This window comes from Lissotriton helveticus, chromosome 6 (assembly GCF_964261635.1).
Source record: "Lissotriton helveticus chromosome 6, aLisHel1.1, whole genome shotgun sequence".
In the NCBI taxonomy this organism is placed as follows: Eukaryota; Metazoa; Chordata; class Amphibia; order Caudata; family Salamandridae; genus Lissotriton; species Lissotriton helveticus.
In genome coordinates this window covers 521,611,622-521,630,658 of record NC_136067.1, presented here as the reverse complement: position 1 = coordinate 521,630,658, position 19,037 = coordinate 521,611,622, and the positions used below count along the sequence as shown (strand labels likewise).

Sequence of the window (19,037 nt, the reverse complement as noted above, 5' to 3'; positions counted from 1 at the left end):
CACGTTAATACACTTTGAAGCAATCATTTTAGCAAATCGCTTCATGCAAGTTCTTGACAAATTCATCGCCACAGATCAATCCGAGTTGACGTCACTGGGGTCAACACAATCTTTGGAGGCTTTTTGCCTGCCTGGTGAGACCTGAAACTCTGTGAGAACCAGCAATTGTCGTAGCACTAGATACTGAAAAGGCATTTAGCTCCAGTGTGGAGTTTCCTACTGGCGACCCTGCAAAGACTGGGTTAGGATTACAGTTTCTGGCATCGACACAGCTCCTCTATTAAAGGCCTGTCGCCAGGATTGGAGTGTTGTCCATGAAGACTGAGTTGGAGAGAGTGAAAATGCAGCGTGCCCACTTCTCCCCCTGTTGTTCACAAAGGCATTGGAGCCCCATGTCTATTGGGTGAGAGTAAAGTACCAGACTTGGAGGATGCGATCTCCCTTTACGCGGATGATATACTACTCTACTTGTCAGACCCAATACAATCCAGGGCCAGAGCTTTGGAGGTCCCGAACATTTTTGGGAGGTTTTCTGGAGTGCGTATTAATTTACATAAGTCTGTGGTGTTACAGAAAACCCAGTGGGGATCTCCAGTGAGTTAAGAGTGCGCTTAATGCTCACCATGGGAGGGGTTTGGGAATATTTGGGCAAATATGTGACGCAAGGTCCAGTCAAGTTTCAGAGGTGAAACTTAGGGAGGATCCTTGAGGATTACAAACATAATGTGAGTCACTGGTCCGGTATTCCTATAAGACTGTCGGGTAGAGGATCTCTTTAGAAAATTATAAAACTACCAAAATTCTTATATATGCTACAAAACATGCTGAATGCAATTTCCAATGATTTGTTTCCAGGCAGACGCGGTGACATGACAGCTGTCATGGCATGGGGGCTCGCCAAGATAAGCCTTCGTGACCCTGATTATGAACTCTTTTACATCAGGATAGCCCTTTCTAATCTAAAACAATATCATGGTGCGACACAATTGTTGGTGGACACCGAATGGGTCTCTGTGGCTCAACAACAGCCAACAATGAGAACCGACACTTATAAGAGATGCAAGAGGTTACTCCTCTACATTGTATGCCAACACCGGATTAGCTCAGAACCAAACGACAACTGATGCTGCAATAAAGATATGAAGAGGGCCACCTAGAAGCTGGGCAGGAAAGGTCACACGGGAAGCCTCATTGTGGGATTCCGACATCCTAGTAAACCTATAAAAGTTGGAGGGACAGAGGCAATAAAACATGCTGAGGATATCTAAACTGGGGGCTATCTGGGATACTCGGGGATTTCTCCCATTCAAAGAGCTGCAGAAACCGTACTGCCTAGTGGAGTCTCAATGTTATAGGCACGCACAAGTGAAACATGCCCTGGAAGGATATGGGGATAGGCTGCAAGAGCTGGATGAAGAAACACTATTACAGTATAGAGCACTTGCAGCCCCCTTGCATAAGCATACAATATGACAGATCTATAGAAACCTTAATGATAATGGTCAGCCTCCCTTAGACATACTGTAGGAAAAGTGGGAACGTGGCCTGGGGGTCTTGAAGGACGTTGCTAGTTGACACCCTAGGAAATTGCAATCAGGATGGGATTTCAACTGGTGCAAATTAAAATCCTGCACCAGGCATACTTCATGACGGCTAGGCTCTACCAAATGGGGAGGGCAGATGACGAAAAATGGTTTAGAGGCTGTGGTCAAATTGGCATGCTGGTTCATACCCTGTGGGGCTGACCACTCATATAGCTCTTCTGGACTCAGATGAGCAGCAAACTGGATTGTCACAGAGCGGACCTGACATTCACCCACTGTTGGATAAATTAGGCATTTGGGGCTATTAGACTGCAAAGGTATACTCTACTCCTGTGCAACGTAGCATCAACGGTTGCCAGAAGAGACATTATCAGACTATGGGGTAGCCCAGATATCCTGGCTGTGCAACAATGGCAAGCAAAACTGGTTTGGTGCATGCTGGCGGAAACGTCTGTATACAAGACAAAAGGCTGCCTTCAGAAATGTCAGAACATATGGGTTCCCTGGAGGGACTTTTGGGACACAGACTGAATCTTCCTTACAGGAAGAAGGTCCTAGGTGGCCGATTATAGTAGGAGGTCTCACCCGATAGGGAGAACTTGGGCGAGGGGGTACTTGCTGTGCAAGCAAATCCTGGTCTGTGGGGAGTTACAGTAGCCTTCTGGAATACAATAAGTAGAATGAAAATATGTGTTGTGTTATAGAAAGTGGTATCAAACAAGGGGAATAAAAGTGGACGATTTTTAATGGGGTCCAATGTACTCGTCCTAAGCAGCAGCAAACAAAACGTATTGTACAGAGTTCCCCAGTGGGAGCTAGTGGTTTAGCTCGGTTAGTCTTTTCTCTCAATAGTTATGACAGGTAACGTGCATGGTGTAGACCCTTTTCAGAATGTAAGGATACCTCACACAGGTTATCGACAGGACAACAACTGTTGTCCCAGTCGATGACCGTCCAGCGTCATCATTGGTATCCTGCTCCTACGGCAGGCTGGCGGTGCAATGCCCGTCGGGCAGCAAGGGGAGCTGCACTTTAGTGGAGATCTTTTATTCTGAGCCAACGGGTGTGTGTGTGTGAGGGGCCTGAGGAGTGCAATAGTGAGCAAGGGGGTGTGTGTGTCTAAAAAAAGTCAGTCGAGTCCTTTGGGAATGATTTTAATGATCAGGCTCGCTGCTTTAGTAAAAATAAGGGGTATTAAGGAGTGATGGACAATGGGACCAGTCCTTATTCAACCCTTGATGTGAATGCGGTCGACATGTTTCTTGCCATAAGGGCAATTCGTCAGGACCTTAGTGCTCATATGATTGCTGGAATCCTCTTAGCTAAGAAGACCCCAATATACGACCTGTTTAGTGTCGTACAGAATTGGTTCCATGCGCGGGACCTCCTGGGAACTAGAGAAAAATAAACAGACATTGATGATGTTAAAGTGTGGTGTAAACAAATTACATCAAAAAGTGCCTGTATTCCAAGTGATTTAAAATGAGTGCCCAGTGAAGTAAACACTGCTATGTCATACCAAAGTTGAGTGGTACTATGAGAGAAAAGTGGTTAATCAATACAGAGCGCGCGGAGGACACGTTCTGTGTTTGGGCTGTCATGCTTATCCATTATAGCATGCATCTAGGTGAAAAGGCTGGGCTCACGGCTATGCAGCGTGCTGAGTCGGGTGCGACACCAAATTCATGGCCATTGATAATGTTACACCCTAATAAAGGCCGGTGGTGTGAGGAGCCTATGTTTAAAAATATGTATATGTCGACTAAGAAGTTTAGCCACATAACCCAAAGAAACCGCAAGTATAAAACCGCTCGGGTGGAGTTTGACACTCTGTCTCTAAGTGAGGTTGGTGCTGGCGTGATGGTCGTGATCACCAGCAAGTATTGAAAACAAACAGAATGCCCTGATCGACAAGTGCGCGTGATCAAGGGCAGAGTCAGAATCAATGATGCGCTTACCCGTTATGATTACTCCTGGGGGCCTCACGAGCTGTCCAGGTGGGGCCAGCAGCGAGAGAGGGGTACCTGCAGGGAGAGTAAGGCAACCCAGCGGGATCGTTTTAGACAAATATATATATATGCGCCTCCACGCAGAGCCCCGCGTGTAGGGGGCCAGCTCAGAAGTGACTTGCCGCGCGGCTGGCAGGGAGCACGCGGATTGTCAAGGATCGGCTCGACACCTTACCTCAAAGGTCGCTGATGGCAGGCATCTCAGCACCTACCCATCCCACGGTGAACCGAAGTCCGGACAGCCAGCAGAGTAGTTGGGCTAAGTCCGGTGCAGATAAGGGAGAGTTGCGCGCGCACCAGGGGGGCGTGTCCCTCCGGTTGCTAGGCACCGGCACGCCGGACTGGAGAGCAAAGAGGGGTTAGCTCAAACCAGCGAGGCTAACGCGTTGCAATGCGGGGGCCATCTTGGAACGGGCAGATTAATCTGGTCTGTTTGTCATACTGGTAATCGTATGGGGGTGGACAAACGTCCAGTTGATAACTATCTGGCGAGGGTAGTCCAGGGCACCCCATCATTCAATCCCAGTTCATCGCACTGTAATCGATGTACCCATCTTTGTTCGAGTCTGAAGAGGGCTTGTTGGTTGAAGTTTGGTAGACTCTCAAGGACAGTCCACCTGATGTTTTCTGGGAGATGATGATTTTCTTTGCAATGTTCATACAGTTTGGTGTGTGATTTGTGACATCGAATGTTGCTGTTGTGCTCCATTATTCGATGTTTAACTGGGCGCATGGTCATCCCAATGTACGACAGATCGCATGGGCAAATCAGCACATAAATACATCTGGAACTGTTACAGTTGGTATGTTTGTTCATTGTCCATGTGTAGTTGCCTTGGAGTACAATGGTCTTGCCTTGGATGGTCTGGGGGCATACAACGCAGGACCCACAGCGATAGTGTCCAGTAACTGGAGGAAGGTCCCAGAGAGTATTGACAACTTGAGTGTTGGTTTTTTTAGGACGGGTGTGAATCAGCGTGTCCTTAAGATTTGCCGTCCTCTTAAAAGCAAAGCGGGGGCGCGGTATCTCCATCCCTGCAGAGTTGAGGATGCCCCAATGTGAATTGATTGTTTTTTTGAAAAATGTAGAATGTTTCGTGAACGAAGTCACGCAGGTAATCGTGTCCTCTTGCTCCTTGGGATGTACTTCGAGCAGAGCCTCTCTGTTATTGTTAAGTGCTCTTTTGGTGGAGGTTTTCAAAAGACGGGTGGGATAGCCCCGGTCCAGAAGCTTGGTTTGTAAGGACTGCGCTTGTTGTTTGTAATCAGTGATTGAACTGCAATTTCTCCGTAGGCGGAGAAATTGGCCGAAAGGTAGGTTGTCCCTTAGCGATCTAGTATGATGGCTGGTATAAGGCAATAAACTGTTCCTGTCAGTGTCCTTTCTGTATAGAGTGGTACTGATAGTGGTTGGTTCCAATGCTATAGTAAGGTCCAGAAAGGGTATGGAAAGGTTGGAAATCGTTCCCGTGAACTTTAGAAATGGGTCTTGTTGGTTTATCCACATACAGAATGCCTCACAAGTCAAACGGTCACCCTTCCAGAACACCAGGATGTCGTCGATGTACCGACGCCAACACGTGAGATTTTCACGGTATGGATTGTGTTCGGGGGGGTAGATGCACTTCTCCTCAAATGATGCCATATAGATACATGCCAGGCTCGGCGCAAAGGTCGAGCCCATCGATGTTCCACGGACTTGATGGTATAAGTTAGATTCATACTTGAAAAAGTTCTCAGTGAGTGCAATGTGTGCCAACTCCATTATGAAAGAGATCGGGGTGGGGGACAACCACTCCTCTTGTCGTAGACGGGAGTCCACTGCTTCCAGTGTGGCCTGTTGAGGGATGTTTGTGTACAACGCTTCCACGTCGAGGGTCAGGAGGAGATCGATGTCTTCTCTGCCATCCATGTCGTACTGAGACCTTTTTCAAGTATGAATCTAACTTATACCATCAAGTCCGTGGAACATCGATGGGCTCGACCTTTGCGCCGAGCCTGGCATGTATCTATATGGCATCATTTGAGGAGAAGTGCATCTACCCCCCCGAACACAATCCATACCGTGAAAATCTCACGTGTTGGCGTCGGTACATCGACGACATCCTGGTGTTCTGGAAGGGTGACCGTTTGACTTGTGAGGCATTCTGTATGTGGATAAACCAACAAGACCCATTTCTAAAGTTCACGGGAACGATTTCCAACCTTTCCATACCCTTTCTGGACCTTACTATAGCATTGGAACCAACCACTATCAGTACCACTCTATACAGAAAGGACACTGACAGGAACAGTTTATTGCCTTATACCAGCCATCATACTAGATCGCTAAGGGACAACCTACCTTTCGGCCAATTTCTCCGCCTACGGAGAAATTGCAGTTCAATCACTGATTACAAACAACAAGCGCAGTCCTTACAAACCAAGCTTCTGGACCGGGGCTATCCCACCCGTCTTTTGAAAACCTCCACCAAAAGAGCACTTAACAATAACAGAGAGGCTCTGCTCGAAGTACATCCCAAGGAGCAAGAGGACACGATTACCTGCGTGACTTCGTTCACGAAACATTCTACATTTTTCAAAAAAACAATCAATTCACATTGGGGCATCCTCAACTCTGCAGGGATGGAGATACCGCGCCCCCGCTTTGCTTTTAAGAGGACGGCAAATCTTAAGGACACGCTGATTCACACCCGTCCTAAAAAAACCAACACTCAAGTTGTCAATACTCTCTGGGACCTTCCTCCAGTTACTGGACACTATCGCTGTGGGTCCTGCGTTGTATGCCCCCAGACCATCCAAGGCAAGACCATTGTACTCCAAGGCAACTACACATGGACAATGAACAAACATACCAACTGTAACAGTTCCAGATGTATTTATGTGCTGATTTGCCCATGCGATCTGTCGTACATTGGGATGACCATGCGCCCAGTTAAACATCGAATAATGGAGCACAACAGCAACATTCGATGTCACAAATCACACACCAAACTGTATGAACATTGCAAAGAAAATCATCATCTCCCAGAAAACATCAGGTGGACTGTCCTTGAGAGTCTACCAAACTTCAACCAACAAGCCCTCTTCAGACTCGAACAAAGATGGGTACATCGATTACAGTGCGATGAACTGGGATTGAATGATGGGGTGCCCTGGACTACCCTCGCCAGATAGTTATCAACTGGACGTTTGTCCACCCCCATACGATTACCAGTATGACAAACAGACCAGATTAATCTGCCCGTTCCAAGATGGCCCCCGCATTGCAACGCGTTAGCCTCGCTGGTTTGAGCTAACCCCTCTTTGCTCTCCAGTCCGGCGTGCCGGTGCCTAGCAACCGGAGGGACACGCCCCCCTGGTGCGCGCGCAACTCTCCCTTATCTGCACCGGACTTAGCCCAACTACTCTGCTGGCTGTCCGGACTTCGGTTCACCGTGGGATGGGTAGGTGCTGAGATGCCTGCCATCAGCGACCTTTGAGGTAAGGTGTCGAGCCGATCCTTGACAATCCGCGTGCTCCCTGCCAGCCGCGCGGCAAGTCACTTCTGAGCTGGCCCCCTACACGCGGGGCTCTGCGTGGAGGCGCATATATATATATTTGTCTAAAACGATCCCGCTGGGTTGCCTTACTCTCCCTGCAGGTACCCCTCTCTCGCTGCTGGCCCCACCTGGACAGCTCGTGAGGCCCCCAGGAGTAATCATAACGGGTAAGCGCATCATTGATTCTGACTCTGCCCTTGATCACGCGCACTTGTCGATCAGGGCATTCTGTTTGTTTTCAATACTTGCTGGTGATCACGACCATCACGCCAGCACCAACCTCACTTAGAGACAGAGTGTCAAACTCCACCCGAGCGGTTTTATACTTGCGGTTTCTTTGGGTTATGTGGCTAAACTTCTTAGTCGACATATACATATTTTTAAACATAGGCTCCTCACACCACCGGCCTGTATTAGGGTGTAACATTATCAATGGCCATGAATTTGGTGTCACACCCGACTCAGCACGCTGCATAGCCGTGAGCCCAGCCTTTTCACCTAGATGCATGCTATAATGGATAAGCATGACAGCCCAAACACAGAACGTGTCCTCCGCGCGCTCTGTATTGATTAACCACTTTTCTCTCATAGTACCACTCAACTTTGGTATGACATAGCAGTGTTTACTTCACTGGGCACTCATTTTAAATCACTTGGAATACAGGCACTTTTTGATGTAATTTGTTTACACCACACTTTAACATCATCAATGTCTGTTTATTTTTCTCTAGTTCCCAGGAGGTCCCGCGCATGGAACCAATTCTGTACGACACTAAACAGGTCGTATATTGGGGTCTTCTTAGCTAAGAGGATTCCAGCAATCATATGAGCACTAAGGTCCTGACGAATTGCCCTTATGGCAAGAAACATGTCGACCGCATTCACATCAAGGGTTGAATAAGGACTGGTCCCATTGTCCATCACTCCTTAATACCCCTTATTTTTACTAAAGCAGCGAGCCTGATCATTAAAATCATTCCCAAAGGACTCGACTGACTTTTTTTAGACACACACACCCCCTTGCTCACTATTGCACTCCTCAGGCCCCTCACACACACACACCCGTTGGCTCAGAATAAAAGATCTCCACTAAAGTGCAGCTCCCCTTGCTGCCCGACGGGCATTGCACCGCCAGCCTGCCGTAGGAGCAGGATACCAATGATGACGCTGGACGGTCATCGACTGGGACAACAGTTGTTGTCCTGTCGATAACCTGTGTGAGGTATCCTTACATTCTGAAAAGGGTCTACACCATGCACGTTACCTGTCATAACTATTGAGAGAAAAGACTAACCGAGCTAAACCACTAGCTCCCACTGGGGAACTCTGTACAATACTTTTTGTGTTATAGAAAGTGTCAGACTGTACTTTTGTATACCGTTACAGTTTCTATTTGATAAAATCTTAATAACACAAATTAAATTACATTTGATGTGAAATGAAGGCCTCCACAGTCACACTAAGACACCTAGTGTGATCCAGGAAGCATTTATGACACTGCATTCGTTTTTCATGAACTGCAAAACTTGGAAGCATCAACAGAAAAAACAAGTCACTTAGTAATTTAAGAAGAACCAAACCTCCAACTAATCAAGAAGCAGATCTGGCTGCACTCTACTCCTCAAGGGCCACCATATCTCAGAATAATTGTCAACACAAATGTAAAGTTAAGATCTTACAGGTATTGGAAGTAGTGAGCTTCAACTTGGGAGGAGGGTGGGTTGAATGTGAAAATATCAAAAATACTAATACTGTAAGTCACTTGCTTTTCTCCACTAGTGAATCTTTCACAGATTCACATGCTTGAATCAAAATAATGAGCAGCAATCATAACAGTAGAAAATTCCATTTAAAGGGGAGTTAGGAAACAGACATAAAAGTAGAGGAAAAGAAGGAGGAACGCACCTGAATGGAACAGATACCAAAGAACCTGTACTATCAAAGCATAGTGTTGCACCCTGGGTCTCAGCTGCATAGTATTTTGCCATCAGAAAGCTAGATGTGCTCTGGTTGGCAAGGTTAGAGCACATGCCACAAGAGGCATGGTCACTTCCACGGATCTGTTTGCTTGGGTACCATATCAGACCTCTTCAGAGCAGCTACATGTAAGAATAAACACACATTTACCCAGCATTGCTGTCTGGATTCGACAGCAATGATGCAACAGAGGATCAGGCAGATTCTTCCTTGGTGGACCTTAGTCTATTAGAAGTGCGTTGACTTTCTGAATGTCAATTTAAAACTTGAGGCATCATTTGACATCCAAACTATGAATTGCTCCTTCTACAGTATCAGTGGAATTCAGCAAAACAGTCTTAAGAATTACTGGTTCATTAAGATGAAAATATGATGGTATTAGAAGAATACATTGAAGATTTGTTCTTAGTATGACTCCTCTCGAAATTACATAAAAGCTTCCTTAATAGTTAAAGCTTGGATTTCACCAACCATTCTTGCTGATGTTAAAGCTAGAAGTAAATCAGTCTGCCAAGAAAAGTATTTGAAAGACGCTGAATTCAGAGCTTTGAACTGGCTCTTAGTGGACAGTGGCAGCTGATGCTTAACGGGGATGGCGGGGCAGGGGAAGAGGGAGTTAAAAATAAAAAAATAAAAACCTTAACTGGTTCCTTGGAGCAGGAGGCAGGAAGCTCCCAGGCTTCCCTAGCCAATCATGATTCTGCTGTCACCATGACAGCAGTGTTGTAATAGGTGGAACTGGGAGCCTCTGCATGTTCTCCACCCAGGCTGTGCATTACAGCCCAGTGGAAAACATCCTAAGTGGCCATGACTGTTTGGTCGGCCAAAGGCAGCCGTCCAAACCGTCATGCACACTTAAGAGAGTCCCCGCCACTCCAGCTGTGACGGCTCTGCCCCACCCCAGCTGAGCCAGGGTGGAAAATCAAATTAAAATAACTGTAATTATCGTTTTCTTTTTCCTTTTTCAACTGCTCACAGAGCAGCGGGGCAACGCTCCTCCGCTTTAGTGAAGGAGCAGTCCGTTATTTGAGAGGAACTTGTTTCATTGCCATGACATTGGTTGTCTCTTTACTGGTGACTAAGCTCAGAATAGACCAGTGAGGAACTCTTTGACCTCTCTACAATACCATAGTGACAACTGATTTGGTGATGTCCTAGAACATGAAATTGGCCCCAGGTGGACTTTGACATTAGTGCGAGAGAGACATGTTCCTACCAAATGTATTAAGTACAGAGGAACTTGTTCAGATAAAGAAGAAAGAGGGTGGAAAATGTTTTTGGGACACCATATACTAAAAAGGCAGGTCAGTTCAACGTGCATGTTGTGTTTTGTTGTTTCAGTTCCGGCTCTGGCTAAGACCGCTTTGCAGTCTTCTGAAATATTCAAGAGATAAAACTACCTACATTCAGGAGCCAAGCCGCTAAAATGAGAGATTTCGGGTTAGGATGAAGAACCTTGCATTTGTTCACAGTTAGGTTGTTTACAGGTCTGAGCAGAATACAGTGCTGTTTTGATAGAAGGAGCTCTGTGTTTCAAAACTGTCTGGGCCATGTTGGATCAATGAGGATGAGACGACACAGCTACCTTTTCATTTTGTTTCAAAAGCCTTGGTATCATGGAAACTGAAGACAAATTATTGGATTTCACACCATGACCCCTTTCAAAGGCTACCTGCCGGCACAGAAGTGACATCTGAAAATAAGATGCTTCGCAAACAAGTCCACATTTAGTTCCCCAGGCTTTGAAAGATTGAAGTCTGCTGTTGTTGGTCCAGTTCCCATTTGTAACATTGCTTCGATGTTCTGCTGAGAGTGTCAGCTCACTGATTGCTGACTCCAGGTACATGTTCCAGAAACAAATGTCGCACTCTGTTTCAGTGTACGGCATTATATGCCAGACTGCATATATCCTGTGCTTGCTTACGCTACCTCCAGGTTGACAATGATAGAACATGCACTTATGATGGGTATTCATCTTGGGGCTTTAGAGGATTATTGCCTTCCAGCTCATGGTACTCTTTATGTACCTCAGGAGGGTGAAAGGATGAGTAGACCAGCAAGAATTTGAACCTGTGACTATTGGTCAAACACTGATCCCAACAGTGGACGCATTCGGCCACTGTGCAGTCCTCTCGCAGTGAAGCACAGGACTACTTCTGCCCCAATCCCTGAAGACTGATCTCTTAGAAATGTTCCCAATGTTCACCGGGGCAGACAACTCTGCTCTGCAAAGAGTAAAAGTGGAGTATTTGAGCCAGCTATGCAAAACACCAGGCCTATAAAGGCTATTGTTCAAGCGACGTGCCAAGATTTGTAGTTGTGCCCAACAAATGGAAAATATCTTCCGCAATGCAGCCAGTTTGTGCTGTGCAGGCTTATGCAGCTCCCGTGGCTGCTTGTCCAGGGCCCACTCTAGCACTACGAAGTGCTGCTATGGACAGTTTCTGCTGGTCGATCACTTTGTTCCTTTGAAGTGGCTGAAAGCAGCTGCAGGTCCTGGACTGCAGGGCATGCACCTGTGTCTCTGACTGACCTGCAGTCTTTAGCCATGGAAGTGCGGGTCATGGAGCTCCAAGAACCGTCCACTGACGTCAGGCTGCAAGTTACGACTGACTGGCAACTTTTTTATTCAGCCCAATTTACCTAGTCAATACTTCACTAGTTCATGTTACATTCTAAACAGTGGCAATATGTCGACTTGTGCTCAGTTTGCCTATCGTAATGTATGTGGCTGTCAAGAGCAGAGGCAAAAACCGAAGATCCAACTGGGCAGGTGGCGTGCACTCTAGAACCTAGCTAGATTGTGTAACCAAACCAGACTTGCAAGTCCAACGTAAAACCTCTCCAAGAGGGACAAACACTTCTAAGCCTCACAACACTGAACAGGTAGCGAGGATGGTGAGAAAAAGTAGCGTTAACATTAAGCAAGCTGGTTTGATGTTCATATGCACTTTACCGGGCAGAGCACCATAACACCTGCACGTGAACGCTCTTTACAACAGAAACAGTAAAAAAAAGAATTTCTTAACAAATAAAAGCACAAGAAAAGTGAACTTTACGAGACCCGCATCAGACCACAAAACATATTTGGTTTCATAGAAAACATAAAAATGCCCGGGGTCTGATTTCGAGTTTAGCTGGTAGGTTTAATAATTTTTAATAATGTACTAAGCGGGGAGAAAAATACATTAAATGTTAAAGCTAATTATACTTACAGCATCGTACTTCAATTTATTATACGCGAGAAAATCTTGAATTCCCGCCTTTGTCATCTCGTTGAATCGAAATCTGAAGAGGTCCATTTCTTGCTGAATAAACCACCGCCTGAGATCCTCCCTAAAAACACAAAACAAGTTATTTTCGTACACATTTGAGCTCTTTTTTGCGTACAACAGAATGATCATAAGCTGCATGTGTTCATGTTTTGAGAGGTGAAGCAATAAGACGCAAAGAGTCCTTTCAAGACACACGTTGGAAAGGACGGCGGGCCTTTGTGCTCCTTCCTGCCTGTGCAGGGCAATAATGAGGTGTCGACGGCCACACAATCTAAGTACAAGTAACAGCAGCTGCACTCAAATACTTCAAGACCAGCAGCGAAACATCTCGGCTTCCCAGTTTATAACAAACCTTGCTCTTGTGAAACGAGCCGCCCAAAACTATCTGCACCATTTTTCTGTTTCTGTGGCGCAGATGGTGATTTCATAAAGTCAAACATCGGTGCTACTGATCTCGCTCTCCTTCTGCCATTCCTATATGAGGATAGATCTGCGAGAACATTCTTTTATTCAAATGGGAAACTGTGGGTCTGTGAGCAAGGCAATTTCAGTTGGTTACATTTAGGTTTTGCCTGAATGCTGCAGCGTCACAGTAGCACGTCCGAGGCAAAGCCTGTTGGGGTCAAGACGGGGCAGGGGCGTTAAAGTGGCTAGGCATAGCCAGGGTTGGATTGGGATTAAAAATCGGTTTGGGCACGAAGAAAAACAACAACATCGGCCCACATTTGCATAATGCCTTTACTCAAATCACTGCTTCAGCGGAATTTTATATAAAAAGAAATGGAGAGGTGGTGTTGAGAAAAAAAAAATGCATGCATTAGTTTACACTGGTGAAATACACCTGAAAACAAGTGAGGGAGAAAAAATAACATGTAGAAAACAAGAGGGTGACAAATTCACGGGCACTAAATTGAAGAAAGGTGGAAGGTCATATGCTAACGCATAGCACTGTAAATTAAAATCATGCACCTAAGGTCAGAAAGCCAATCGGCAATATCTTAATTAATACAAGTTCTCCTACTGAAACTCGTAAGAAAACATTGTAGACAACCATACCACGCAGTTAAGTAATTTTCAGTAATATGTAGGTGATGTATTCATCCAAAAGTGGAAGAACACGGGCTAAGAAACATACTTCAATTAACCCCTTCGCCGCCGGGATAATTCCCCTGCGGGGGAAGGGGGCGCGCCGCAGTGCTTGTGACGAGCTCCGCTCGTCACGCTGCACGGCGGCGCTGTGCTCAGGACGAGCTGAGCTCGTCATGACCACGCCAGTTTAATGGAACGCCCAGCACAGCAGGGGAATTATCCCCACGTGGGCGTTCTGTAGTGTAGTTCCTATATTCCCAATAGGCTCTGCGAAATTGGAATAATATAAACAGCAGTGTAGACGTAGGACTAAGGTCGACTAGGTCTCTACTGACTATATTAGACTTAATTAGTTTTGCCAGCTAGCTCAGAGATCACTAGAAACTTTCTCGAGTAAACAAGGAGGAGTTTAACTTCCCTGGATAGACAAGAAGGGATTAGCTTCTGGGAACCATAGAACATGACAACTTTGCTCCCTCAGAATAAAGAGTGTATCTCTAGAGTCGTGTGAAAACAATAGACAACTATTTCCCTCAGTCAATCGTGCGTACTTAGTTTCACCAGAGTGCAGAGAAATAGAGAGACGGGCGTTTTCAATAAAAGGTGTTATTTATTGAGCAGTCTTCTTTCTCATGCAAGAGAAATGAATTGCCACAATTGCAATACTTATCATGAAGTAAAGTGCGTACAGTAAAAGGAGTATTATGAAATAATACTGTAAAAGCATTGATATGGTTTCTTAGCCATATGATACTTTAAAATGGATAAAATATATACATACATAAAAACATTGACTAACGTACTCAACTGGTGCTTCTAATCTACGCCTACCCCGGTGTACCTGACAAAGCCTAATACGTGGGAAGGAGTAAGTAAGTTGCCAAGGAATCTGAGTCAAGAATTCTCTTAAGGGTTTAGTCAGCTCCGTACCTTGGTTCTTAGAATGAAGGAGGTCTTGTATCTCTCTCTCAGGACTCGATATCCCAGCAACCCGCAAGGGTGGCTTGAAACACCGGAGCTGGATTTTCTCGGCTGGAGAAAAAGACAGCGTCTTCCTCAGTGCGTCAAAAGGGAGGGGCGCTTCCTTCGGCTCCTCGCATCAGCTGGGCTTCCGGGCAAGTAGATAGCCGCTCTGCTCCAAACCACCGTGTGTTTGCTTAAGGCAACGTTGGTATATTTATACCTGAAAGGTGCCGGGTTTGACGTAAGGTTGGACATAAGACGTCACCAAGAACTAACAGTTCTTTCTGACTCTAGGAGTTCTTGTGCAAATCAAAACAAGAGCAGGGGGATTTCCCGGGCCGCTGGAGGCTTGGTTTGTTTAAAGAACGCGTTGTACTTTCTAGGAGTCTAGAGGAGTAGCCTTGCCGTATTTGGACTGCATGGGCTATTACTAAATATGGATATGATTCTTATGCCTTTATAAGGATATTATTTATTATAGCTATACAAGGGCATAAATCGGGAATATCGAATTAGGGTCCTAGATCGAAATACAACACCCACTCCAAGAATTAATGTCCATGATTACTAAAAACTAAGCAATATTAAACATAACGATGCATGTGTGTTTTCCAACCCACCCCAAAATACATAAATTGCATTTGAAATGGTATATGGCAAATACACGAAAATGAGTATTGGTACTGTACGCTTTTCAAGCAGTGTTATAATTCAGTTAAATGCATACATATATCAGCTGAATGAATTGCAAAAATTACACATGAAATGGCTCTGAATACAGAAAAGAAGGTCGAGACCATTCCATCACATATTTATACAAATGCTGTACATGTGCTAGAGGCGGAGGTAAAATATTGTCTCTAGAGTTCCTAAAATAGAAGCTCTGTTCTCTAAGAATAGTTCTACTTTAAGCAGAGTACTTTGTGCCAGAAAAAAGGGTAAATATTTTGGAAGTGAAAAAAGAATTTCGCTTTCAGGGGAAAAAATAGTTCCAATTGTTTTCAGTAGCTGTGTTTATCAAAAACTGAAGGCCAAATTCGGAGTTCAGGGAACGCTGTGTGCTCGTTGTTTTAAAAAGTTATTTTTTTTGTTCAGGGGAGAACATCATTTCAGACAGGCTTGCAAAAAATTGGTCTACAACATCAGGTGAAAGTTCGACCAAGTTTGAAAATGCTGCAATTGTGCATATGTGAGAATGATTGCTATCATCGAGGTCAGGATCAGCAATGCTCACAGAAGGTTGTACCTGTTTGGTGCCGCTTTCCTCTCGTACTTCACCGCCACCTACTCGTAGTGGTGAAGTCTCAACGAATGCAGTCATCAGAATAGGTAACCGCTGGGAACAACACGATGCATGAGTCGTTACCGGACCTAGCAAGGTATCTGTATCCATTGGTACTGCTGATGGTAGTGTAAGACAGACGTCCAACACGCATTCTTCTCCACATAGCATACATCGAAGCACAGGTAAGATGCAATCTTGCCAGATTGGTCTGAATGAAAGAAACCAGGTTGTACTTAGATCTCTTAGCCAGGCAAATCCGAGGACTTTAGTGATGCGGTCCCGGTAGCGTGTAGCTAGGATCGTTTCTTCCATGGTAGCTGGAGTTCTGTCTGTGGCTTGGCTTGCCATATCGGAGCAGAAGGATCAAAAATAAAATTCCTGCTACGAGTCCCAAAAGAAGAGGCAGACCGCCAAATAATGAATGCACAAAATTCGGGATAATGCCCAGAACTGTTTCAAAGGGTGCTAACAGTCCCGAAAAAATTGTCTTAAATACATGTGCGATGCCACTGGTATCAGACATGTTTAAAATTTGACCTAACATTTCTACGAAATGCACGGGGCAATTTGTTGATAATAGGGAAATTATCTCTGCTGCTGTCCTTGCAACTTGCAGATCATACGTCTCTTTGGACGAGGTTAAAGGCACAGTTGTCTGTAAAAGAATGGATTTTATTCTGCTTAAAGTATCAATTCGAATAGAAGAGATATTCAAAGAAGGCCATATTGCCGCCTCCATGTCTGGATTGCTGTTTGGATACAATACTTGCATACAGCAAGTGACCATGGAACTAACGCTCACGAGATAGGCTTTTCCTGGCACCATGCCACAACAGCTGTAGTCACTTATTAGAACGTAGCTGCCGTTGGAAAGCTGTCTAAAAAATGTCTCTATCTGAGTTGCAGGAGTGCCGTGCAGGTGACATGAAAGGTTATTTGAAGACCCTTTGCAGGCTCCATGCAAGTTAACACCTTGACACAGAAGTGTACCACTTACTGATTTTTTACAATTATTACCACTAAGAAATACCTCCTTTTTCCCTTCACTATAACATTTGTGTGTATAAGGTAATTTCCATGTTGACTTGATGTATCCTTTACCCAACCTTTCATACAGGCCTGCTGGTATATATTTTTGGCAACACTTAAACTGGAAAGTTGTTATTGGGATTGTAATCGTCCCATGTATTATCCATTCAATGACCGGTCTTTCTGACATTGTGAATGGTAATCTCTCAAGTTTTACTGAAGGAAAGTTTTGTTGCAGATCAAGTTTCAAGGAAAACAAAGATTAGGTGCACAATATTTTGGAACACTGTATCCTTCAACGTTGACTAAACCAAAAACTAATACATAGGAATCTCTTCCTACTAAGTTCCGGCGGATATAAACCTTTTTTACCCACTCCAGACGTCTTTTGGAGTTTTTACGGGAAAAAGGGGTCTGTGTGAAAAAGCACAACCGAGTTACTCTAATGTCTTGCGTTAGATCATCGCCTTACCAAACGTTGGGCGCCATGTAGTGTAGTTCCTATATTCCCAATAGGCTCTGCGCATTGGAATAATAAAAACAGCAGTGTAGACGTAGGACTGAGGTCGACTAGGTCTCGGACTATATTAGACTTAATTAGTTTTGCCAGCTAGCTCAGAGGTCACTAGAAACTCTCGAGTAAACAAGGAGGAGTTTAACTTCCCTGGATAGACAAGAAGGGATTAGCTTTTGACAACCATATAACATGACAACTTTGCTCCCTCAGAATAAAGAGTATCTCTAGAGTCGTGTGAAAACAATAGACAACTATTTCACTCAGACAATTGTGCGTACTTAGTTTCACCAGAGTGCAGAGAAATAGAGAGACGGGCGTTTTCAATAAAAGGTGTTATTTATTGAGTAGTCTTCTTTCTCATGCAAGAGAAATGAATTGCCACAATTGCAATACTTATCATGAAGTAAAGTGCGTACAGTAAAAGGAGTATTATGAAATAATACTGTAAAAGCATTGACATAGTTTCTTAGCCATATGATACTTTAAACTGGATAAAAAATATATACATACATAAAAACATTGACTAACGTACTCAACTTGTGCTTCTAATCTACGCCTACCCCGGTGTACCTGACTCAAGCCTAATACGTAGGAAGGAGTAAGTAAGTTGCAGTTTAAGTTAAGTTGGGTGAGTCAAGAATTCTCTTAAGGGTTTAGTCAGCTCTGTACCTTGATTCTTAGAATGAAGGAGGTCTTGTATCTCTCTCTCTCAGGACTCGATATCCCAGCTACCCGCAAGGGTGGCTGGAAACACCGGAGCTGGATTTTCTCGGCTGGAGAAAAAGACAGCGTCTTCCTCAGTGCGTCAAAAGGGAGGGGCGGCTTCCTTCGGCTCCTCGCATCAGCTGGGCTTCCGGGCAAGTAGATAGCCGCTCTGCTCCAAACCACCGTGTGTTTGCTTAAGGCAACGTTGGTATATTTATACCTGAAAGGTGCCGGGTTTGACGTAAGGTTGGACATAAGACGTCACCAAGAACTAACAGTTCTTTCTGACTCTAGGAGTTCTTGTGCAAATCAAAACAAGAGCAGGGGGATTTCCCGGGCTGCTGGAGGCTTGGTTTGTTTAAAGAATGTGTTGTACTTTCTAGGAGTCTAGGGGAGTAGCCTTGCCGTATTTGGACTGCATGGGCTATTACTAAATATGGATATGATTCTTATGCCTTTAGAAGGATATTATTTATTATAGCCATACAAGGGAATAAATCGGGAATATCGAATTGGGGTCCTAGATAGAAACACAACAGTTCAACGGCCGTTATGACGAGCTCCGCTATGAGCACAGTGCCACTGTGCCTCATGACGAGCTGAGCTCATCATGAGCACCGATGTGGTTAATGAAACTTCCCAAAATGAACCATATTGATAGAAATGGATTCTACCACTAAAACAGTAGAACAGTTACCTTTAGCATGCTCAAATAACATTTTAACTGTAGGTATTAAATATGCAAGGAAGTAAAAACTCCCATACTTCCTATAATTGCGCCAGCCTGCTAATGCAAATGTATTTTAAAACAGGATGCTCGCAGTATCAAGCCTATGGAAAATACAAAAAGAAAGTTGCAGTAAGGAATAAAGTAATCTGACTTCCGTGTACAATTAGGTTTCAATAAAATGACGCCCAATACATAGAAAAGTAAAAATACTGTCCCCCAGAAAACAATAAATTAAAATAAATAAAGTAGACACCGTAGTCTGAAAACAGGTGAAGAATTGTGCACAGGAACAGAGGGCTGAACCAAATCCTTGTAAAATGACACCGGTATTCAATGGAAATTGAATCATGAACTGCAGCAATAGTAGGCATG

General features: G+C 44.7%; 1 protein-coding gene across 4 annotated transcripts in view; it reads right to left on the bottom strand.

The window, feature by feature from the left end:
- Positions 1-19,037, bottom strand: part of PRIM2 (DNA primase subunit 2) — a 1,274,342-nt gene that overhangs the window by 967,251 nt on the left and 288,054 nt on the right. For all 4 annotated transcript variants that reach the window (XM_078647995.1, XM_078647996.1, XM_078647994.1 and 1 more), the window contains one exon: positions 12,288-12,408. In XM_078647995.1, the coding sequence (XP_078504121.1) occupies positions 12,288-12,408 (121 nt within the window). The remainder of the gene's footprint in view (positions 1-12,287; positions 12,409-19,037) is intronic.